Source organism: Halichoerus grypus, chromosome 12, assembly GCF_964656455.1.
Source record: "Halichoerus grypus chromosome 12, mHalGry1.hap1.1, whole genome shotgun sequence".
In the NCBI taxonomy this organism is placed as follows: domain Eukaryota; kingdom Metazoa; phylum Chordata; class Mammalia; order Carnivora; family Phocidae; genus Halichoerus; species Halichoerus grypus.
Genome location: NC_135723.1, coordinates 21,727,344 through 21,752,904, shown reverse-complemented (window position 1 = coordinate 21,752,904; position 25,561 = coordinate 21,727,344). Strand labels below are relative to the sequence as shown.

Below are 25,561 nucleotides of genomic sequence, written 5' to 3'. Positions count from 1 at the left end.
ATAAAGAGTTGTCCGTTTAGAAACCCAGGCCTGGGGATTATACACAGGCAAGAAAGTGTTAGGCAGCAGGAGAAGCAGAATCCTGGTAGCAAGGAACAGTAGTGATGAGGGGAGCAAAGTGGGAAGAGAAACAAAGCTGCAAGGCCCCTAAATTGGAGGATCCATTTAAAAGAAATAAATAGTACTGAATATAAATTTCTTTTCTATGCCACTTTGCTCATACTTGACAAGTCACATATTGCTGGAAAAGGATGTAGTAGCCAAACATTTAGCGCAGCCACAAATGAACAAAACCGATGAATATTACAAAAACATTGTCAGAAATCGGGAAAAAAACCTCAAGTTCCAACTGGTGAAAATATTCTGAAAAACCTGAGAAGGAGGAAAAGGCTATGATTATTCAAGACAATGTACAGTGTCAAAAAAGAACAATGCCCAAAGGCATCAAACTGCCATTCAGATTTCTGTTTGCATCTATCATGAGTGACACGGATGGCTGTCTTAATAAATGCACTGAATGCTAACAGGGAGATTGTACACAAAAAACGAGGTATGAAGTATAACTATTCTAATTATAGACGGGTCTTTTAGAAATAGCACTTTCTATTTTCATTAATAAAAGCAGCTGTCCTTTTAGATCATTTGTTTTCAAAACTTTTCAGGACAACTTCAGGAATTACACAGATGTCTGGCGTTCTCGTGTTAATTTTATTTGAAATGCACTAAATGAGAGGATGGCCTGGTTAGGGATGACAGATGAAGAGAACAACTTGAGGAAAACACCAGATAATGCTTCACAGATCTAATGAGTCAGTGTTTTGGGGTGGGAGCTGGTAGTTTTATTGAAAAGTGAACTTTTGAATTCTTTCATACTTTCTAAAACATTTCTATTGTGCAGAGAGATTTCTTTGCTAATTAAATTCATTGCAATATAGTTAAAAAGTTAACATGACACTCTAATGTCAGTGCTGACAAGTGTCTTGCCTCATACATATAATTTCCAAATGATCAGGTAGAAATCTCTTTTATGAGTTCTCCATTAATTAATTATTACTCTTTTTGTTTGGAGGACAAGAAGAGACAGACTAGATGATCAGTTGTTGAAAACTTATCTATATAACAAAGATTGTGGTTTCAGGAATTTCCAGGATACTTTATAATTAAATATTAAATATTAATGTGGGAATGACATAGTACATATGAATATCCATTCTTGTTATAAACATAACACAGTGCTTCAGTGGTGACTAGATATTAACTATTTATATAGAATTTCAAACTTCATATTTAACATCATTATTATATACCTATAATATACATGTATATTATATACATTTATATATCATTTTGAAGACCCAAATGATTTTTGAAAGTAAGCAAGACTATCAAAAACTAATGATGTAATGTATGGTGATTAACATAACATAATTTAAAAAAAGAAAAAGAAAGAAAGTAAGCAAGACTGCAAAATTATATTTAAAGATGAATTTTCTTATCAAATCTGCTAAATTTGGCTCATTCTAGTTCCCTTTAGCCTTGGGTCAGTATTGATTTGCATAATTCATTTACAAAGCATGCTAGGAATTAAAATATGGCTCAAGAACACTAGAACAAGTTTATGGAAAAATAGCATATTAAAGAATGTAACCAAAGAAAAGGCAGTCATCAAGCTATGAAGAATTCAAATTTGTTCATAAATTTACATGAGGTATGCTAAATTTGTTCACAATTTAGCTTCACAGAAAAGTTATTTATTCATCAACTTCCACCTACAAAAGACACTTAATAGTCTATTATGTTTAAATTCCCTTTGGAGAATCCTACTTTGGTCTTGGAAAGACCTCAAAAAGCCTAAAAAGGAAACAAGTTAAAATGACTTGTGGCCTCAATATATAAAATACATATAAAAAAAGAAGTATAATTATTATTTTAAAAAATGCTTACTTGCAACCATGTCGAGTACACTGTCCTCGGCCAGAACAGAACTTGAGACACGATGGACCAATATAAACTGCAGGCAGGGCAAAAGACAGCATGTAAAAAAAATGGCAAAACCGACTGGAAAAACCAAGAACAACATCAGCATGTGAATCAATTTTGTGAAGCAATACCCATAAAATCTAGCCCATTCTGTGCATGTTGTGCGGAGAAAGCCAGGGTAACACAGGGTGCTGTGTGACAAGGTAAGTGCTTAGCTACAAATCTGCTGGAAATATTTTAACTTAATTCTTTCAAGAGTTTAATGTTCCATAGCAAAAATAGGTAGGAACATACGATTTGGGTTCCTTAATGGAGTCTCTTCAGCTAAAATGATTTTAGGCAGAATATTGTGCTTCTGACTTGAACTTTCTATAAAGTTTAATTTTTTTTTAGGTAGAAATAAAGAATTTGCAAAGGATCAATTTGATATATCAGGAAATGGAGACTTAACTTAAAAACTGTAACTTCCATTCTTATCTGATTAAAATCTATAACACATTATAGATGATTGTTACATATCTTTCTAAATATTAACCCATCCTTCCTGAAATGGGGAGTTAAAAATCTGTTGTTGTGCATCAAGTCTTCTCTGAAATGCAGATCTTTTCCTAAATGGTGGGCTTGACTGATAATGATATTACAAACCTCAATTCTAATCTTTGGAATGCCAAGAAAAGGGTTCCTGGTGGTTGAATGGTAGGTTCTGAGATCATCAGACTCAAATACATTTAAAGATATTAAGCCTCTTGATAACCGACCAGTACAATGAATAACACACCGAAAAGTGTGAAAAATGGAACAAAACCAATGAGGAATTAGAGATGCAATGGTTGCTAAGACCTCACATATTCAATTTTAGGCACAAACAAATTTGCATTCCATTATCATTTTTTTCCTGTCTCATAATCATGTCAAATGATTTCATTTTAAAATAAATTTCCCTGTGGATAATGTTCCTACAAACACTTGTTCTCTGGAGCCAATTAATTCAAGTGTGATGCAAAGCAGCCAGGAAAAACTCTTGCTGAAGGAAGCTGATGGTTAAGGAAGAGATCAGATAGCAGGCTGAGTGGTTAAAGTTACGGGTTCTGGGTGTCAAATAACCCTGGATTCAAATTCCCACTTCACCTGGAAAACTCTGGATAAGTGATTTATCCAGTGCTCCTATTCTTTAAAGTGGGATAATAATCCTTGGAGGAAAGAGTAAATGAAATGTTCATGCTTAGCAGGCTGCCTGGCACCATATGGTTATGATCACCATGATACTGGGGTCAAGAATCCTTCCTGCTCCATCTGCCTTATTGGCCTCTACTGGACAGCACCAGTGCTGAGAAATAGGAAAAGGCTTCATTCAGTCTTCTTTAGCCTGGTAAAGCTTATGGATTGTTTTCCCAACACACTTGATTTTATGGCTGCAGTAGGATTTATTCTAAGTTCTGTAAATGGTTCATTGCATTTTGCGGGATCACTCTGGAGGGCTTCCCTAGAAGGTACCTATGTCATAGTTCAAAAAGCTTCCATTGTAAAAAAAAAATTTCAATAATAAAACAAGATTTTCCAAGTCAATGAAAATATTGCAATTAAGCATCTTGTCATCCCTCCCCACTAATGATGGGGTCATTGGGATTCACAGCATGAGTAAGTTATAGGCTGTTTTTCCTAAGAGTGTGGAAAGGATAGATTTGTTTTTATCACTATTATTAATTTAATCAAGTCAAAAAAACTAAAAAGTGATAACAAACATACTTTGCTCTAGGATTTTCCATTTTGCTAAGAACTTCAGGATAATTCCAAAAATACTTCCTGTACACACTAGCAGGAAAAACATACCTAAAAGAAGTAGGATATTGACCTGTTTTTTTCTCTCTGTTTTCCTTGACATGGTTTGGAATTCCATAGAGAAGTGGGAGAGATTTCAGAAGTGTTCTTTGGCAAGTTGGCACACACTTCTCTTGGGAAGGATTAAGTGTGTGTCCTTTTTTGCCTTATGAAGAAGCCAGAGAGCAGGTCTTGTTTTTGTGAAAACCTCACATGTAGGATGACAACAGAATTGAGAAAATTCTGCCCTAAGTTTTGCATTTGACCTGCACTGCTCATTCCATATATTCTTACCTTTTCTCATTCTACTCAAAACATGATGGTGGGACACTTTCTGACTTGGGATCATGTAGTAGCCTTCTTTGGGAAATTTAGATATTCTTTTCATAGGCTTACATGTGCTTCATAGCACTCTTAATTTCCTCATTTGCTTTATTATTGGTTTTTTGAGTTCTTTTATTATTATCAAAGTAATATAAGTTCATTATAGGACCCCTAAAAAGTATGACAGCAGGGGAAAAGTCACTCATATCCTACTATCCAGAGGCACATACTTATTCCCTAGAGCTAATTAACAGGTGTTGTAACTCAAATGCTATGCAAAATGTTCTACCAATGGAGGAAGTCCATTTTACCAAATTAATCTTTAGATGGTTTTGCAAATGTACTATGTTTATGTACTATGTACTATGTTAAATGTACTATGTTGACGTATGTGGTCTTTGAAGTCTGAGCCTCTTACTGGTCTTCTCTGAACACAGACTGCTTAAAGAATTTACATTGGCTTATCAGTAAATTATCTTGCCTTAAGTTATTCCTGAGTTTCAAGAATGTATTCCATTAAATGTGTAGCAATTTTTTGATTATTAAAAAATAGCAAAAAGATTGGGGTGCCTGGGTGGCTGGCTCAGTTGGTTGGGTGTCTGACTCTTGATTTCGGCTGGTGTCATGATCTTGGGGTTGTGGGATTGAGCTCCCCGTCAGGCTCCACACTCAGCTCGGAGTCTGCTTGTCCCTCTCTCTCCTGCTCTGCTCCTCCCCCTACTCCTTGCTCATGCTCTCTCTCCCTCTCTCCAATAAATAAATAAAATCTTTTTTAAAAATAGCAAAAACATTATTAAAACATGGGAGGTCAGCATGAAACAATGATGTAGGCTTTTCCTACGTCATAAAATTGACCAAAGTCGGTGGCTATGCTAAATTTGCTTAAGTATTGACATTTGTCCCCCCTCCCCTCCCTTTCTAATTCCTCGTAGTGTAACTCTTCAGTCAAATTGATATACTCTGAAAATAGGAAATCTATGAATCTGCCTGTAATGAGAATTATTAAAAAACTAGAGTGGGCTATTAATAACAAATATAAGAAATTTACAGTCACGCACCCCAATAACTTAAAATATCTTCTCTCCTGTACACTTGTTACAAGTGATACTGGCTTTAAAGTCATGCAAAAACGATCAACAATTCACTTAAAAATTAAAGATAACATAGGATATTTTATGTATATCTAAATTTTCCTCTTATACTGTTTTCTGAGAAGGAAGTAGAAGTTTTGCTTCAGAAGTTTCATTCTGGAGATGATGTTCCCTTATGTGTGGTGTCTGCATCTAAAAGATAAGCGTTCCAGATGTTGCAGTAGTTACTAAGAGAAGAATGGGTCTTATTTTAATACATGCAGTATGGTAAGTATTTATGTTAATTTTGTATAAAACATTCAAAGAAAATGTTAGGATATCCCCTGTCATCAGCTGTGAATTTGAGTTTCAGGGCTTTACGCATTTTTACATTATGTATGTTGAAACATTCTGGCATCTAATATTGCTGACACTGCTGCCTTTTTTTTTCTGATTGTGCATCCCTGGGCTTCTAACGGAATGCAAAGGAGAGAGGGAAGAAAGGGCGTTTAATGAATCGCAAGACCATGACTTAGAAATGTGATTAAGTCTGTACCAACGAACAAAAGCACAGGAAGACTCTGCATCAATGGCATGTGATTATGACAGGCATAAACGAACCATTATCAATTGCCCACATGTTTCCAAGGATTGGTCCCGTTTGTCTCCAGCGAATTCTGGTGTCCCTGGTTAGTGCTGCGTTAGGAAGGGGAATCGTTATTCGGTTCCACCTGCAAGAAATTTAGCACAAAACAGCTTCACCACATTCTCATCTTTTGAACCTCTTTTACTTGCCTTTGACGTTCTAGTTTCTAAATGCCTGGGACAGCACTAAAGTTTGGCAATAAACTCTTTAAATTCACCTGTGGAGTTTGTTTATAGTTTTCCGACAAAGAACTTCTAAAAACAGCCGTATCACACTAGAGTACTGTGTTTGTTCTTAACAGCAAGTGATATTTACTTTGTTTTTAGACATTCTTTTTAGGAATTTTTACATCAATACTCAGACCTATGATATTATTCTATGATATGCATCTGTGCCGACATGGGGGCTGATTGGCATTGATTACTTTCTATTTTTTGCTCTCCCCTAGTCCTATGCACATTTCAAGAGAGGCTAAGAAAGAAAATAATTCTTAACTTAATTTTGCCATGCTTGGAGATATTTTTACCAGTTTATCCAGTGCTTATTCTGTAAGGTGGAAGGTATTTGGCACAGTCATCTTTAATTCTCTAAACAGCCCTCAAAGGGGTATACCATTGTCCTTAATTTACGTGGAAAGAAGGGGAAAGTTAGAGAGTAAATATCATTACTCAAGTAGATGGCAGAACTAGGATTTGAACCCACAGCTTCACTTTCTTCCACCTCTCTATGCTGTATCGTTCCCTAAGTAAGTATTTTGGCAAGAAGCCTTTTGGCAATAACCATGCAATCAACTATACAAAATTTAAATTTATGTATCTACAATATAAAAGCCAAGTACATAGAGAATGAGTGACCCTACAAATCCTGATCTTGTATCAGATTTACTGAAGTTATTGTCTTTTTGTCTTTTTTTTAAAAAAATGGGATCCTTCCTACATCTCCTGAAAGCTTCCTTACCTATTATGAAAAAGTAGAGTCTCAGGCTTACTCCTGGATTTTGAGTCACAACATGGATTCAAATCTCCCGATCTCTCAGAGAGAATGTACTCACCCACTGTAGTTTTCGGAGGAGTAGATTGTGCTGTGGGGGAGGTGGGGTCCAGCACAGATCTCAGGCAAACACTCAGTGTGGAGGAGGGACCAGGAGCGCCCATGGTTGGTAGAAAACTCCAAGCTGACGCTGGTAACACCAGGACAAGCACAACAAAAAAGTGCAAAGATTAGAAAATGAAGAGACTCAGCCCTCGCTAAGTATCTTAAACATTTGCGGAACTAGAGTAACAAATTTTAAGATGCTGTTTCCAAAATGATCGTTTCCCCCTTCACTGCAGTCTGACCAGCCTTCAAAGGGCAAACGGTTAAATTACCGCGAGAGAAACAGACTATCTTTTAAAGCCAACAAATGGGAACGGGTGTTGGCGTGCTTCAATCTGATAGATGGCAAGGCAATTACCATGTCTCACACTGCCACCTCATCCCGTGAATGTGAGACTCACAAAATTCTTAGAAAGGACCAGCAACACTTGTGCGAAGTGAAACCGAGAAGTCATAGCTCTTGAAGTGCTAATTGATTTCCGTGCCTATTATTAGGGGGTCACTAACCAACATGAGGTCAAGCTTTTTTTCTCAGTTATTTGTTTTTCTTCTCTCTCGGCAATCTGTCTGCATGGATGGCTGCCACAGCGTGTGCAAACACTTCTGATACCTAAAACCAAGCTCATAGAATGAACTCATTTCTACTTAAAATTATCCAATCATAATCTGCATATTAATTGAAGAGCTCCTCTTTGGGGGGAAAGTGTGTATTTCTTTTTTTTTAAAGATTTTATTTATTTATTTGACAGAAAGAGACACAGCGAGAGAGGGAACACAAGCAGGGGGAGTGGGAGAGGGAGAAGCAGGCTTCCCGCCGAGCAGGGAGCCCAATGTGGGGCTCGATCCCAGGACCCTGGGATCATGACCTGAGCCGAAGGCAGACGCTTAACGACTGAGCCACCCAGGCGCCCCAAGTGTGTATTTTTTTAAAGGATGTTTCATTAGAAATTCAGCAGGAAACCTACTGAGAAGTTGCTCTGATTTAATAGCCAAGTCCACGTGTTCATTTTTTTTTTAAGATGTTATTTTTTAAGTAATCTCTACGCTCAACATGGGGCTTGAACTCATAAGAGTCGTGTGCTCCATGAACTGAGCCAGCCAGGTGCCCCACGTTTTCATTTCTAATTAGTGTGTGAGTTCACACACTCACAAAATAGGACTTCCTACCTGTTACCAGGTTGATGTGTTCCACAGCCCAGATTAATGGAAAACTGTATCATGTGAGACATCGTAGAAGGGAGAACAGGTAAGACGTGGAAAAAATCGACAGCCCAGACGTTCCTGTTTTGACCTTGATGGTTCTTTTGCCTGAGACAAAATCTGGTAGCAGGCGTCTGAAGCTCAGGATTGATGACAACAGAAACTAAAGATGGAACCTTCAAAACAAAGGAAACCAAAATCACTCATCATCCCTCTATGTGAGACTGTGTGAATTCTCCTAGATTCAATCTTGCAGTTACTATGTGTATAATTGCCATTTATGAGCACGGGGCGAAGTCCTGTGTGTTCCACTGTTATTTCATGTAGTTGATGTGGTCTTCATGGGTATTTGTTTGAGTCACTCAGGATTCCTCCTTTGCAGGCACCTGGAACTCTCTGTGTGTGACTGATCAGGCCCTCTCTACCTGAAGATTAATTAGTGTAAGTTCTTTAAAAGTTATCAGAGCGTATGTATCCATTTTATATACCTTGGAACAAGACAAAGGCAACTTCACAGTTATACTTTATCATCGGTCCTCTTTTAAAAAAGTGAATTTGTATGGTAATAATGGTTGCCAAACTAGTATTCTGAAAATAGGACGCTAAGCGGTCACAGCCAGCAACAACGAGTTACACAATTGACTTCGTCTGAGGCATGCAGCTGACCAGAGCAGATGTAACCCTAGCTAGTCACAGGTGGAAAACTAGTCCAGCATGAAATCCCAAATGGTCTCACTCGAATGACCCTAGCGGATGGGTGTGCTGGATACCTTCTCTGGCCATCCCCTATTCTAGCCCAATGTTTACCTCCCGTCTTCCGAAATCCTAGGTGCTGGCTGCGTTCCAGCTCTCTACAGTTCCGACGGTGCCATCAATGTGGAGAACAGCATAACTAATAATGATTGTGTGAGTGTAGTCTCAGCACAAAGAAGTCTACTACTAGAAAAAAATAATTCTACATCTAATGACAAGCATCACACGTAATTCTGAAGATGTCTGCAAATAACCAGAGCCAGTACATGTACTAAATCCAAAGGGCAAAGGAAAAAGGTCAATTTCAGTGGCTATAATTAGCAAAAAAAAAAAGTAGCAATAATCTATACTTCTACAATGTCTTCTGCCTAGGAAATCCTAAAATGCTTGATAAATAGTCATTATACCTGATAACAAGTCTGTGAGGTTCCATAATTAGAGCCACTTTTGGGGCTTTATAGGGAACAAGAATAATTGTCAGAGTACTGGGCTCCATCTTACTGTCTCTAATGGGCTGTAGTTCATTTTTCCTGATAAAAACCGCCTTTTTCATTTGTATCAGGAAAAAAAAAGAGAATATTAAAATGTCCATATCACTTTTAAAGAAATCTGGCAACTTCCTGGGCTTCTAAAAGAGAGTGTTCTCTGCATCTAGCAGGGTCTTCATGGTTTTGACCTTGGCCTGTCTACGGAGATCTGGGATGGGGCCATTTGGCACATGGACTGGCATCAATACCTTATAGGAGGAATAGGAAAGAGTATCCAGTGTAATGTGCTCTTTTCTTCCTTCAATCTTTGCATACAGGGTGATATCATTTTCATGAGAATCTCCAGGGTCACAAACCCCTCCTGTATAAAACAAAAATTTTAAGTTCTTGGTACCAAATTGCATCCATAAACATGTGTAGTGTTAACTTTCAGAATAAAAAAAATATAAGAATAACTTTAAGAATAATTATAATAATATTATATTAAGAATGACCCTAAACAAAAATAACCAGACCCAAGGAAATAATTTATAAAGATAGTTCAGATAGAACTATCTCATGCTAAAGATCAATAACCTGATATTTGGGAAGGCCAAAGTAACTATGTGCTTCATGAGATTGCTCAAATGATAGTCTGCAACGAGCCGCGGCTGCATGTCCAAATTTTAACCCACATTAAAAAAGATGTGCTCTGCTTTTTAAGAAACTGTCACTTCCTTATATTTGAGGTCTTAATGGCCAAAATTCAGAACTGATTGATGCTGGTTTTTAAAAAATGTGGTGACTCACTCCATTAGCTATTTCTGAAGTGATATTACTTAAACAGTTGCACATAGTATCCTTAATATTTTAGCACATACTAGGTATTTGCATCTTAATTGCAGTTCATTTTACATTTTTCATTTTTATTTTTGGTACCTCATTTGGTTGTTGGAAAGTACACAGAGTAGTTCATTCCCTATCTCTCTACTTTACAGTCAAATGAAACAATGGAACATTAGAACCGAGAGGTAATTAAGATCATCCTGATGACGAAACTGAATAACAGAGCAGGGACCTGAAACTGAAGACCATTCAACTAACCGGTGGAAAAGCCGTGAGTCAATGGTATGTCTTTTAGCCCTTGACCCTCTATTCTTTTCACTACTGCATTCAGCCAATAATTCTTACTATTGCTGGCTTCTATGAACTGTCTGCAGAACCTGGATTTTAAAGGACTGCATGTCTACCCAGAAGCCTCTCCCTACCCACTACTATCATTCACAACAGCCCCAGTCATCATAGCAGGAATGTAGGAATGTACATGGATTTCCTGGCAAATATTCTATCCTTATGGTCCCAAATTTATAACATTAACTCTTAATTTTATTACTATCTTTCAAAAGATCCCCTCCAGTTCTTAAATTAACTACCATTAATGTTAATTTTTCTCTATAGGCAATTTGTTGCTAATACTCTATGGTGACAGTAGGTTAACCTCAAAACTCTAGAACAAGGTTACCCTCTGAGAATTAATCTAGTAAAATCAACAAATAATGGTTGAGATTCACCATCGGAAGGAAAGAAGGAAGGAGGAAAGTAAGGAAGGAAGGGAGGGAGGGAGGAAGGAAGGGAGGGAGGGAGGGAGGAAGGAAGGGAGGGAGGGAGGGAGGAAGGAAGGAGGGGGGGAGGAATGTTTGATACAATCTCAGTCTGGGTAGCTGGGGTCTGATCTTGGGGAAAAATTACTGATATGTGCTGTTTTAAGTAAGAAAGCTAGAACTTAATCAACATAAGAAAGATCATAATAATAGAAGTAACTTGGATGCTGGTATCCATGAAGCATAGAACTATAGCATGTTACATCTGTTAGACATACATAACTTGGCATATTATAAATATTTATTGAGTTAACTAATCTGAACTGAGAAGAGAGAGGCCAGATGTGGTGATAATGTCACCCTCATCCTAACAGATGTTTATTGTTTAAGGGCAACAGCCAGTAGAGAGAACCTTATGATTTTGATATCTGATATCAGAGTTTTTTTAGCATTTTGTTACACACTGCTACATTATGGTAAATATAGCTAGTAAAGTCATTCTAAACTACTGTCTTTGGGGGAAAAAGATCTGCATGAAAACTAAACCCCTATCTAAAAACTGTAACTTCTTTGTTGAGGACATATTAAAGACTTACCCAAAAGAACACAAGAAAGGTGAAAGGTCACAGGCAGTATGGATTTAAAGCAACATACCCAGAGACATAGGAACTGAACCTCAGTCCTCTCTAATTTCATTGATTTGTTCCCTGTAAATCTCTGCTCTCTTAAGAACAGTTCGTGAACTGCACCTGCCTTTCAGAGGGAACGGAGACACACGTGAACGCTCCTCCCGCCCAGAATGACAGAAGAAGAAAGTCCAAAAGGAGCCACAACTTTAAAATGATGACAGACTTTATCTAAAAGATCCCTCTGGGGGCAATTTATCAGCTCTGTGAAGTTTCAGTGACAGCAGCTGGTACAGAAAGATATGGATTCTTCTTCAGTTTCATTCGCTTTGATGTATTGTGGGAAGGTATGACTCAAGGGGCATTTTGTACAGCAATTACAGAAGACCTCAATAAAAACCACATGGACAGTCAGTTTTCAGATAGTTTAAGTCCTGCTTTAAGTAGCTTTTAAGATACTTATTTATATTAGGAGAGTGATTTTATTGTTTACTATGTATAGGACATTGGGCTTAAAGGGAAAATCTGACCTCAAAAAATTTGTAATTTAGCCAGGAAAACAAGATTAATACTCACAAAAGAATGATAATTAGCAATAAACTGTGTTGTGCTGCCATAATTGCAGACAAAAGTCAGAGAAGAGAGATACAAGTGTGGGCTAAAAGCTGGATGTATATGAGATATCACCTCACACCAGTCAGAATGGCTAAAATTAACAAGTCAGGACACGACAGATGTTGGCGAGGATGAGGTAAGAAAGGGGAGCCCTCCTACACTGTTGGTGGAAATGCAAGCTGGTGCAACCACTATGGAAAACAGTATGGAGGTTCCTCAAAAAGTTGAAAATAGAGCTACCATACGACCCAGCAATTGCACTACTGGGTATTTACCCCAAAGATACAAATGTAGGGATCTGAAGGGGTATGTGCAGCCCAACGTTTATAGCAGCAATGTCCAAACTATGGAATGAGCCAAGATGTCCATCGACAGATGAATGGATAAAGAAGATGTGGTATATATATATATATATATATATATATATATATATATATACACAAAATGGAATATTATGCAGCCATCAAAAAACCCCGAAATCTTGCCATTTGCAATGACATGGATGGAACTAGAGGGTATTATGCTAAGCGAAATAAGTCAATCAGAGAAAGACATGTATCATATGATCTCACTGATATGAGGAATTCTTAATCTCAGGAAAGAAATCTCAGGAGGGTATGTGCTATGGTGAGCGCTGTGAATTGTGTAAGACTGATGAATCACAGACCTGTACCTCTGAAACAAATAATACATTATATGTTAAAAAAAAAAAAAAAAGATAGTAGGAAGGGAAAAATGAAGGGGGGGAAATTGGAGGTGGAGACGAACCATGAGAGACTATGGACTCTGAGAAACAAACTGAGGGTTCTAGAGGGGAGGGGGGTGGGGGGGATGGGTTAGCCCAGTGATGGGTATTAAGGAGGGCACGTATTGAATGGAGCACTGGGTGTTATATGCAAACAATGAATCATGGAACACTACATCAAAAAAAATTAAATAAATAGAAAAAAAAAAGCTGGGTGTATGGGAGATGTTCAGTGAATATGTTGAAGAAATAATAAAGGAATGAATGATGTATGTCAGGTTATTTTTGTCCTGTTCACTGCATTCTGGCTCTAAGAACAGTGTTGGATACTGGTCCTCAATGAATTTGTGTTGAACGAATACATGAATGAAGGAAACAGACCTAAACCTAATTTTGAAAGTTGAGCAAATTTTCCAGAAAGAGTCACAGTAGATCGATCTGAACCAAGGGATGAAACCAGGAAGAACATACAGGCAGGGCCAGAAAGGAAGGGAGTGTGATCTTGTCCAGATAAACAATCAGATAGTGATTTTCCAAAGGGGTCAGTATAAGCTGTCTACCATATCTTAGATCTCTTCCCATGTTGCCTTTTTCTCCATCAGCTACCAAAGTTTTGAAGTCTTTCTATAGGTCCAGTCTTACCCTACCCTATATTTCCCTACTGTCCTGTCCTATTACATCCTCTCCTATCCTAAAAACCACCTTTGCTAGATCCTGCTTTCTTCTCAAGATCCAGACCTCATTTCTTTTCTTCTGTTACTGATGAACTTCTTGAAGAAGTGGTCCTTTTTCAGGGACACATGTCTTTTATTCTTTGATCTCTATGTGCTTTGGCTTCCCATGTACCACACCATGGGGAATACTCGCTCAGAAGTCCCTGGGGAGCTCTCAGCCCCTATCCTGGTTGGCTTCTCTGTGGGCTAATCCCTACCCTTTCCCTTCCTCCTTCAGTGTAGAACAACACCTTCCTCCCACATGTCTTTATGTCCTTTCTCAGTATCCTTTGTCTACCTCTATGCCTTCCACCTTTACCTAGATGAGGGCTCCCCCTAAGAATTTTCCCTGTGCTTTGTTTACTCTGCCTTCTGTTTGGGAGAACACAGCAACTCCAGTGGCTCCAATTGTCACCTGTGTGCTGATGATTTTCCGATCTGGTTCACACCCTGAGAAAAATTTTTACCTTCGTATGGCTTTCCAGAAGCCTCAACCTCAATATACCTAATGCCAAAATCTTCTACTTCATATCTACTCTTTATTTATTTTTGGGCATTTCCTATTTCGGGAAATAGGAAGAAATCCAAGAAATCCACGAAGAAATCCATGAAAGAAATCTCTGTCCTTTCCAATATTGGTCTCACAATCTCGAGTCTTTTGGGTGTGAACCTCAGTTGGTTCCTTCTCTTCTGTTGTTTATTCTCTATCCCCTTCTTCGTATGATTATCACTGTCACTCCATATTCCTTGGTTGCTTGGACTAGTGCAATAGCTTCCTAACTTCGGGTTGCCAGATGAAATATATTGCATGAACAGTATTTATACGAAAAAATTATTTGTTTATCTGAAATTCATATTTAAATAGGTAAAGGGGATTAAGAGGTACAAACTTCCAGTTATAAAATAAGTAAGTCACAGGGATGAAAAGTACAGCATAGGAAATGTAGTCAATAATACTGGAATAACTATGTGGTGACAGATGGTAACTAGATTCATTGCAGGGATCATTTTATAATGTTTGAAACTATCTAATCACTATGCTGTACACCTGAAACCAAGAGGATATTGTATGTCAGTTACACTTCAATTAAAAAAAATTTTAAAGACTATTTATTTTAGAGAGAGTGCACGAGTGGGAGGGGCAGAGGGAGAGAGAGAGAGAATCTCAAGCGGACTCTGTGCTGAGTGTGGAGGCTGACACGGGGCTCGATCTCACGACCCTGAGATCATGATCTGAGCCAAAACCAAGAGTCTGATGCTTAACTGACTGTGCCACCCAGGCACCCCGCATTTTAAGAAAATTTAAAAAGCTGCTTTGGTTTTTTTCCTCTAACTCTGGCAACCCTACCCTCACTGGTCTCCTGTCCTCTAATTTCTGAGTGTTTCAGTCTTTCCTTCACATTCATGTCAGAGTTATCTAAAACACAGATGAGAATACGTCACAGAACTGACAGGAATCATCTAGTGGCTCTATGCTGCCTAGAGAAAGAACCTGAACTCCTTAGTCAATATTAAAGAAGATCACCATTCTGGTTCCATTTCTCTTTTCTTGCTCCATCTTCTATCTTTCCACTCAGTTGTAGTGGGAAAATCACCCGCCCCAAACATGTCATGTGAATTTATACTTGTGCTTTTTCTCAAAATGCTGGCTTAGCTTGGCATTCTTTTCTCCCTTCAAACCCTTAAAAAGTTGTTTTTAATATTGATAATTCTCTGTTTCAATATGACGCTCAAAATTAACTATCCCATTTGTATATCGGCAGAAGTGTAGGGATAGGTTTTTACAACACAGTTTATGTTGTGATTTTTGTGTAAAATAAAATGTCCCTTATTTCCCTCTTCTTTGAGAGAACTATCATCTTCCTCCTGCATCTATTCCTTCGAGGTAAGTTATAATTTTTTTTTGTTTTTAAAATTTTTACTCAAGTGTAATGAACACAGTGTTATATTAGTTTCAGTTTATAAATCCCTTTAGATTTAAATTAAGGCCATCCTTCAAGGAACAGTTCAAATGTCATCTCCCTCACGGAGTGTTGCCCTGATCTCAACACTGCAGCAACCCAGAGGGTCCTTGGCACTTCCATACCATCTTCATTTCATTACAGCCCATTACATTCTCTCTCTTCCTAAAAATTTTTATTTAAATTCCAGTACAGTTAACATACAGTGTTATATTAGTTTCAGGTGTACAATACAGTGATTCAACAGCTCTGTACATTACTCAGTGCTCATCATGATAAGTGTACTCTTCATTCACCCATTCCCCCACCCTCTTCCCCTCTGGTGACCATCACTTTGTTCTCTATAGTTAAGAGTCTGTTTCCTTGAAGGGGGGGAAATCGGAGGGGGAGATGAACCATGAGAGACGATGGACTCTGAAAAACAAACTGAGAGTTCTAGAGGGGAGGGGGGTGGGAGGATGGGTTAGCCTGGTGATGGGTATTAAGGAGGGCACGTTCTGCATGGAGCACTGGGTGTTATGCACAAACAATGAATCATGGAACACTACATCTAAAGCTAATGATGTAATGTATGGTGATTAACATAACAATAAAAAAATTTAAAAAAGAGTCTGTTTCTTGGTTTGTCTCTCTGTTTTTCCTTTGCTTGTTTGCATTTTAAATTCCACATATGAGTGAAATCATAGGGTATTTGTCTCTCTCTGACTGACTTTTAGATGTTACTTGTGGGCAGGAATTCTAAGAAATTTTTATATATATAAAAAAAGATATATTGAGTTGTACCTATTGGCACTAGGTACTGTTTTAAGGGATTTGCATGAATTCAATCATTGAGATTTAGGTACCATTATTACCCCCCATTGTATTCCCCACATAACCTAGCTCAGTGCTCTATAGTCAATTGGAATTAATTAATTTTTAAAATTAAATGGAGATGCTTTTATTTGGGATAATGTTCTGTTGGCTCATTCAAATGAGTTTTTTCCTCATAGTCAACATTATTTTAATTGATTCATTAATAATCTTTGTTTCAGAAAGAATTAAAGATGACTAAATTTCTTCTACAAAGACGCTTATATAAATATGACAGTGTCTTACGAAGGCACTGAATGGGGTTGATTTAGTATGATTCACCTTGAAAAAAATCAAGAATGCAAATTATTATGTGAAAAATGGTAAAAAGGGAAAATGCTTAACATTAGAAGCATGAATGTTTATTACAACTTTTTGAGGGGAGGGTTAAGGTTTCCCAGGAATCTTTCTTAATAAAATGAGAGCCAGTTTGAATTCTAATTATGTAAAGGAAATGAACTCTGGGTCTCTAAGTATATAGACCATTTCAGTCGAGGTGAGGAGATCCTTAATGTAGGAAGATTACATTATTATACTTTATATGTACAACTTCCCTGTTATCAAACAGATCATCATTGAAAATGAGGTAGCATCAAGCAGACAACGTTTTGGAGTATGACATAATCTGAAGTTTACCAAGCCACTCTGACCTGTAGGAAGTAAGGAATGTGAGGGAAATAAACAGCCAGTGCTGAAGCCCAGACTCAGGGGCCCTGTTTGTCCTGATGAGCTGACATCTTTGCAAGTAAGTTCAAAGGTGGTAAATGTTTATTTCCTGTTTCACTTCCAGGTGTTGCCTGTGCTTTCTGAGTCACTCAACAAAAAAAGGCATGTGACACCTACTCACATTTCTGGAATGACATCTAGTGGAAGAATATGTAACTAACACGATAAATTTGAGAGGTCCCTGATTTCAACCCCCCCATTCTTCCTTGGGTTTTTTTTTCTAAATGTTTACCTACTTATTTGCTCTACAATAATCTGGAGAAAAATACACCTTATGAACACTTTGTTTGTGTGTTTGCTACATATTAAAAAGTAGACAGTATTATTAAAGTATTATAAACCTCTTTGTTAGCATCCCACAAAGAAACAGTGATGTAATGATGATATGTCCATGAAAACAAATGACTTACCTGGATGACTGCTTTGGGGGGAAGCCAGGGACTTTGGACAAAGGAGTTATTTTGTTCTCAGCTTCTCTCCCATTGTCTTTTCAGCTATGACCACTGAGGGAGAGGTGTGATGAAGGTATATGGCATTTTACCTTCAGGCCTATCAAGGCATGCCAGGACTAGTTCTCTTATAGGATGGTTCCAGTAGGGCTGGTCTGAAGCAGGTGGGAGCTTTTGTTCATCTAGTAGAACTCATATTTTGTGAATATCATTTTATGTTGTTAGCCAACAAGCAATCTTACTTCCCCAGGGATAGGGGATGGCCTAGGTTCTGCCTTAGGTCAAAAAAATTTGTTCAAAATGTACCTACCCATAACAAAGTAAAATCTCAGGTTCCCATAACCGGTAGTATCCATATATGGGGTGCATAATTTCCTCTCTCCATCTTTGAGGAAGACCATTGATAAACCTGATTCTACTGTTCCGCATTCTGTACCAATGACAGCTCCCAAGACGTCCCACCTTAAAAAAAAAATGAGAATCATGAACAGTTGGAATATTAAGTCAAAGCTTTATAGAGTATAATATTTTATTTTTAATGAGGAACATTTACTTAGAAATCAATAATTCTGAAATAAAGATGTGGTACAACAGATTTTCGTAATGAACAAATTTTTAAACACATTCCATTCGCAATTATGATTTTTCTGTAGACGGACCAATTTAATCAATACTATGTACGGTATGTCTATTACATGATAGTCTTTATTCTCAAAGTACTTACAGTCAAGATGGGGGGGGGTCAAATTTGAACTAAGGAAACAGGGAACCATAAAAGACAGTATCATAAGATCATAAACAATTGTATGGTATTTTGCTCATTAAAAAAGTTATAGAATGTAAAGTCATAAGAGTGGCAAGAGCCTAGCTAGTTTTCAAAAAAAGATGAGATTTAACCTGGATCATGTCAAAAAATATATATTCAGATATACAGAAGAGAACAAAAATATCTAATATTTTAAAACTCCTATTTCTCCTTAGTATTTATTTCTGGTTGTGTCTAATCTGGACATTGTTATTCACACAACTCGCTTGCCCACAGATGGAGGAAACTGGGACACACAGAGGTAAGTGGCTTGCCTAAGGCCAATTGCCTGTTTAGCTCTAAAACTGCGATCTTCTGTATCTCAGTTTGCTCTTATTTTAGTAGTTATGGTTCTAAAGAGTGTACTGTGCCAGGGAGATTATGTTGGACCATTTCAGTTTATAATAGATTTGGGACCAAGATGTTTAGGAAATGCTTACTTTTTTTTTTTATATTTTAACAGATTATATTAATCATTCAAGAAACTAAAAAATAACCTTTTGAAGCAGCTCTTAATAGTGTTGGACCACTGTAAATTAACAAGGAACCTCTCTTGACTCATACAAGAAAATTTCACACTGGTTCATTGGTCTTTTACTTGCTCCATTTATCCCAATTAAACCACTCAGCCTACTGATCCACAAAGCAAGTTAAGGTTATAAATGATGCATATGATGACTCCTTTTAGGCTTTAGAGTATTTTTAAAGTGAAAAATTGAATTGAAAAAGATGGAATTGTCATGGACTAAAAGAACCTTCTATTCAAGTGAAAAATGAGATTTTTTCTTTTTCTCATTATTAGTTGTGAATGAATAACTCTTCTAGATGAATCTAAATGAATTATTTTCAAGACATCCACCACAGACAGAGCTGTGTGAGATATGTTCAGACCGTATATATATATTTTTTTTAAGATTTATTTATTTGAGAGAGAGAGAGTGAGAGAGCACAAGCAGGAGGGGCAGAGGGAGAGGGAGAGGGAGAGAGAATCTCAAGCAGACTCCTCACTGAGAGTGGAGCCTGATGCAGAGCTCGGTCTCACGACCCTGAGATCATGACCTGAGCCGAAACCAAGAGTTGAACGCTTAACCGACTGAGCCACTCAGGTGTCCCTGTATATTTCTTTTCAATCTTTATTTTAAAGTCCAATATATTCAATTTTACTCTACTAATTTAGTCTTTATTTCTCCCACTTTTAACTGTTGGAAGATAACAAAAGTGAAGTTACTTTCTTTAGAAACCCAAATATTTATAATCAAATGAAATGGAAAGTTTAGTCTGCTTTGAAGAGAAAGAAGCAGAGAGAGATCTAAAAAATCATTTTAAGTGTCAGTGATTTGAATAAATTATCTTGCATTTATTAAAAATTCAGTAGAAGCCCATTGTAGCATAAACTCATTCTTTCATGAATTTGTATAGATACTGGCTCAAGCTTAGTTGGAGAAAAAGTATCCTTGAGGGATAGCAGAGAGAGCCTTTCACTCCCTGGACTTCAGAGTCCAGATTTGTAAGGGCACAAAGTTGTGGGTCTTTTCTAGTTATACAAATGACATGGTCCCTGGCGGTCTCCTGATAATCAATTACATGAAGTGAAATTATAAATAACCAAATCTTTGAGGCCAGAAGTGATATTTGAAGAGCTTTATAGTTTTATTTTTTTATTTTTATTAAAGATTTTATTTATTTGACAAAGAGAGACACAGCGAGAGAGGGAACACAAGCAGGGGGAGTGGGAGAGGGAGAAGCAGGCTTCCCATGGAGCAGGGAGCCCGATGTGGGACTCGATCCCAGGACCCTGGGATCATGACCTGAGCCAAAGGCAGACGCTTAACGACTGAGCCACCCAGGTGCCCCTTAGTAGTATTTTCGATGGCATGGCAATTTTCCTGAAAAGGAGTGTTACTTCTCTATGGTCTAAATTATGTTTTGCCCAGGTAAAGGTAGTTGTATGTGAATTGCATTTGAAGGAATGTCTGCCTACAGGGGAGACACCTCCCCAACATAGCAATTTATATTTATGCTTTGATGACTAACTAAAAAAAGAGCCCCTATATTATTTATTATAAATACAATGGTATCTATTATTTATAATAGAGTGGGTTGAATTTGGAACACAGAAAAAAAAAGTTTAATAATCAATAAAATGCCTTAAGTAAGCAACTTTGTTCCTTAGACGTAGCAAGGTCACAATGATGTTTAATTTAGATCTTTAAAATATGACTTTCTATTCTTGTGTCCAAAAAAAAAGAGGAATATTTTTGTAAGTAAAGATAATTTAAAGCAGTTTCTTAGCTGGAAAGCCGATGGTCCTCTCTATCAACTATTTTGGAATGCTTTGAGAATACAATTACTTATGTTTTAATCAGCTCATACTTTGATACTTTTAAGAAAGATACAAGAGAGTAGAAATTAAATCTTTTCACACAAAAAAGGTAAATAGGTTAGGCGAAGGATGTGTTAATTAACTAGATGGAGTTCTTTGACAACGAATACATACATCGTATCACCATGATGCACTTTAACTTTCTCACAATTTTATATGTCAATGATGCCTCAGGAAAGCTGAAATTAAAAAAGATTTCCTTCATTAGCTTAAAAATAGAATGAGGTCTATTCTTTGAAGGGCAATTTGGCAGTAACTATCAAAATGAAAATTACATACCTACATGTATGTATATGTACGCATATATATCTGATTCTCTAATTTTCTTTTTCTCTTTAAGATATTTACCTTTCAAAAATACTTTAACAAGTATGCAAAAATTTTCATTACAATATTTTTTGTCTATCAATAGGGGTTCAATTAGATAAACTGGTACATCACTTTTTTGAAATAGTGATCTATATTTACTGACTAGAAGATACATTCATTATATGTCGTTGGTTTTAAAAAAATTAAGTTGTACTACAGTATACAAAATGTGACTCTGGTGGGTGGTGTGTGTGTGTGTGTAGTCACAGAAAAATTTCTGAATGAATATATGTGTACAATTTAACTGTGAAAAAATGGGATTAGCATGGGGGACTTTTGATTTTCCCTTTACATATCTGCTTTGCAGTAAGAATGTAATTTTCAGGAAAAAAAGAAGAAAAGCATTCAATTTATAGGTATTATAATGCAGAATGAAAACTTAAATGATCTCATTATAGGTTGATGAAAATGCTAAGAATATGAACACAGGCAATAGAAGTCATATTTTAATCAGATATTCTTTGCCTACAAATATTGGCATAAGATACTCTAAAGCTAATGAAGCATTTCACATTATCTATGAAAATTTGTTTTATTATATTTTCCAGAATATATTAAATCACCTAAAGTTGGCTACTTTAGGTGTGAGCTAAGATATAGGATAAAGCCTGGCTATGAGATCCCACACTTACCAAATGCATAAGATTTTTTTAATCTCTATGAATTCTCTGAGGTTAAATAAGTTCATTCTATCCATAAGGTCTCTATTTGGGATAAATTCTCTGTTATTTAATAAGGGATGTGCCATAGGTAAAGACCCTTCCACATTCATTTATATTCATGAGGTTTATCTTGAGTATGAGCCCTGTGAGGTCTAGTAAGGTGTGTACTTTGACTGAAGGCTTCTTTACCTTCATTTAGAGGTTTTTCCCTGCAGCATGACAGCTTAGGTGAAGGTAAAGGATGAGCTCTATCTGAAAGCTTCCCTGCATGCACTGCATTTCAAAAATTCTTTTCTTCAGTTGGTTCCCCTGTATTTCACTCAAATTCAATTTTGTTTTAGGTTTTTATTACATGCATTATGTTGATTTACTCTCTTGTCGGAATAACATTAATAAAGAACATTGTCTTCAGAATGGGAGAAAGCACTCAGCTTTCTCACCAATAAGACAGAAATATGACCTAGACTGGAGGATGGTTAGAGAAAATAATGTTCTGCCTGGGATGGGACAGCATGTCAATAAGTGTTAGCTTCCCCTACTCCCCCCCGTAAAACATAGTGCTATCTTTGTTTTAAGTAGAAGAGGCGATTCAAATGAATTTCTAAATAATAATGAGTATTTTTATTTTTTCACACCAGAATTAGCAAAGCAGCAAGACTGGACAAAGGCACAGTCCCATATGCAAGTATGACTACTTAATCTTTAAGCAAGGGGATACTGAGCTGAAAGAAAAATTGTACTTTATCTATAATCTGTGGATCTTTGGTACTATTCATGATTTTTGTCTATAATCTTCTGGGCTCCTCAATTTATTATTTTGTTATCTGAATGGTCAAGTGGGTTTCGTTTTAATAAAAATGAACATGCTTATAAAAGAAAAAAAAGATCCACTTAATACAATATTAACTCAGACTGCCAACCTATCTTCAGTTCACTTACCTTGAATTATAAGCTTAAATGAAATCTTTCTTTAGCTTTACAAGCATTTTTGTGAAAAGTATTCTACGTCAGAGGGAACACAATTCTTCTGGGTAGGACAGAGGGAAGAATTTGTAGAAAATACAAGAAGATGCTCAAACTGTTCTGAAGAATTCTAAATAATTTTAAAGCCCATTTTTAATAAAAGCACCAACTTACATTGAAGGGGCTATAATGGAGATTGTTCTTGTTGGTTTATATGCAATTTTGGTTTTCAATGGTCATGTGTAAGATTCTTTGCTACAATTTCTCTGGAACAAGGAAGCCAATATAAAATTGTTTTATTGAGTTTATATTGTCTTTTACTTGTCCCCCCGCCCCACTGGATAACTTTCAATATTAAGAAAGACATATTGAGTCAGTTGTTGGTGAAATCCAGCTAGCAAGCAGTGTCATTAAAACATATAAATAATACTTTGAATTTTGGTCTCTCTATAGTAAATCATCTGTCAGAGACAAAGCCATGGCTGACCTTGGAAAACCATTGTCTTACTCAGTTTTTTTTCTATAGTCTTAGATGAGCTGTTTTTTAAAAAAAATACATTTATTGAAAGAGCTTCTTCAGAGCAAATTCTTAAAGCAGTTATCTTTTTTTAATTTAATTTAATTTTATTATGTTATGTTAGTCACCATACAATTTAATTTTATTATGTTATGTTAGTCACCATACAATACATCATTAGTTTTTGATGTAGTGATCTTAATAGGATACGGGTGGTGGTGGAAGAGGGTTGTTAGCAATGGAAGTAGGATGAACTGGAAATAGGTTAGTAGTACAGAGACTACGCTCTAACCATTGAAAAAGTCAGCAACACCAAATATGGGAAAGCAAATTTGACCTCAGGATGAGTCCTGTTTGCCCTCCAAGCATCTTTTCTATATCTTGCTGGTGTATTGGAGTTCTGGGCATTCCATTCTGTGCCGTATTTGCCACTAATTGCTTTTAATTTTTAAGTAGGAGGAAAACACTTCACAAAAATGATGTCTGTGGCCTGGGAGAGGATACCCACATGGAGAAGTACAGTTGGAAATATTTTTTGAAACTTAAAAAAAGAAACTTTATTTGTTTTCTATTATGATACCAGTATTCTCATTACTGAAAAATTGGAAAATAAAAAGGTTGGGGAAAAAATCGCCTATAACCACACTCTCCCAGAGACAAGCACAGTTAATATTTTAGTATATTTATTTCTAATATTTTTGTATGTATATTTCCAAATAGTTGTGGTAATATTATATAGATGGTTTATACTCTGTCTTTTTTCACTTCCATTAGTAATGTAGACATTACTAATTCTTTGTAAATGAGCCACACAATATTTTGCTATGTGTATACCAATCTGTATTTAGTCATTTTCCTATTTTTGAATTTCAAAAAATAACAATAAATAGTTATACTATTTAGCATACTTTATGGGCCTGAGGAATTAAATCATCAATTTACTAATGCTCCTGGATGTGTTGTAGAATACAGATAACTCCAAGCTATGCTTCTTGAGGTGTTAGAGATCTGGTCTTACTTCACAGAAATCCCTAGATCATCAGGACTGACTTGTGGCCAATGGTGATCAGGTGAACCACTGAGGAAGGACTATGGAGAACAAAGACAAGGTTGAAGACATGGGCATCTAAACATTTCAGTGTCACCAACCTCCTCCAGTACCTTCCACAGAGAAATCCTATCACCAGCTAATGTTGTGCCAAGCTGTCAGAAATTAAATCACTTTGGAAGGATTCAGATTTCACTCTTTTTTTCTCTGTGACCTCAGTAAAGATTCTATCTTGGTGTCCATCATGGATAATGATGACATGGATAAAGAAGATGTGGTATACACACACACACACACACACACACACACACACACACACACACACACACACAATGGAATATTATGCAGCCATCAAAAGGAATGAGATCTTGCCATTTGCAACGACGTGGATGGAACTGGAGGGTATTATGCTGAGCGAAATAAGTCAAACAGAGAAAGACATGTATCATATGACCTCACTGATATGAGGAATTCTTAATCTCAGGAAACAAACTGAGGGTTGCTGGAGTGGGGGGTGGGGTGGGAGGGATGGGGTGACTGGGTGATAGACACTGGGGAGGGTATGTGCTCTGGTAAGCGCTGTGAATTGTGCAAGACTGTTGAATCTCAGATCCGTACCTCTGAAACAAATAATGCAATATATGTTAAGAAAAAAAAGAAGAAGAAGAAGAAGAAGATAGCAGGAGGGGAAGAATGAAGGGGGGAAATCGGAGGCGGAGATGAACCATGAGAGACGATGGACTCTGAAAAACAAACTGAGGGTTCTAGAGGGGAGGGGGGTGGGAGGATGGGTTAGCCTGGTGATGGGTATTAAAAAGGGCACGTTCTGCATGGAGCACTGGGTGTTGTGCACAAACAATGAATCATGGAACACTACATCTAAAGCTAATGATGTAATGTATGGTGATTAACATAACAATAAAAAAAAAGATTCTATCTTGGAAGGGAAGCCAGTGTCTCTATTCTGGATGCTCACATGGAAACAGCTAGTTTTTGGAGCGGGAGAGGGGGGCTACAAGCCAACTCAAGATGGCAGAACCAAAAGCAAAGATGGTGTGTAAATGTACTGCACATTAAAGGTTTAACATTTAATTTCTATAAAGGAGTTCCAGAACAATATAGCACTTATTTTTTGTTATTTGAAATGTTACTGTTTGTATTTTTAAAGTATAA

General features: G+C 36.9%; 1 protein-coding gene across 3 annotated transcripts in view; it reads right to left on the bottom strand.

Moving 5' to 3' along the window:
* The window catches only part of RELN (reelin), a 490,351-nt gene that overhangs the window by 155,954 nt on the left and 308,836 nt on the right, over nucleotides 1–25,561 (bottom strand). For all 3 annotated transcript variants that reach the window (XM_078060039.1, XM_078060040.1, XM_036067465.2), the window contains exons 12-17: nucleotides 17,952–18,103; nucleotides 9,623–9,735; nucleotides 8,101–8,309; nucleotides 6,890–7,018; nucleotides 5,814–5,923; nucleotides 1,945–2,011 (exon numbers count right to left, since the gene is read on the bottom strand). In XM_078060039.1, coding sequence (XP_077916165.1) covers nucleotides 1,945–2,011; nucleotides 5,814–5,923; nucleotides 6,890–7,018; nucleotides 8,101–8,309; nucleotides 9,623–9,735; nucleotides 17,952–18,103 — 780 coding nt within the window. The remainder of the gene's footprint in view (nucleotides 1–1,944; nucleotides 2,012–5,813; nucleotides 5,924–6,889; nucleotides 7,019–8,100; nucleotides 8,310–9,622; nucleotides 9,736–17,951; nucleotides 18,104–25,561) is intronic.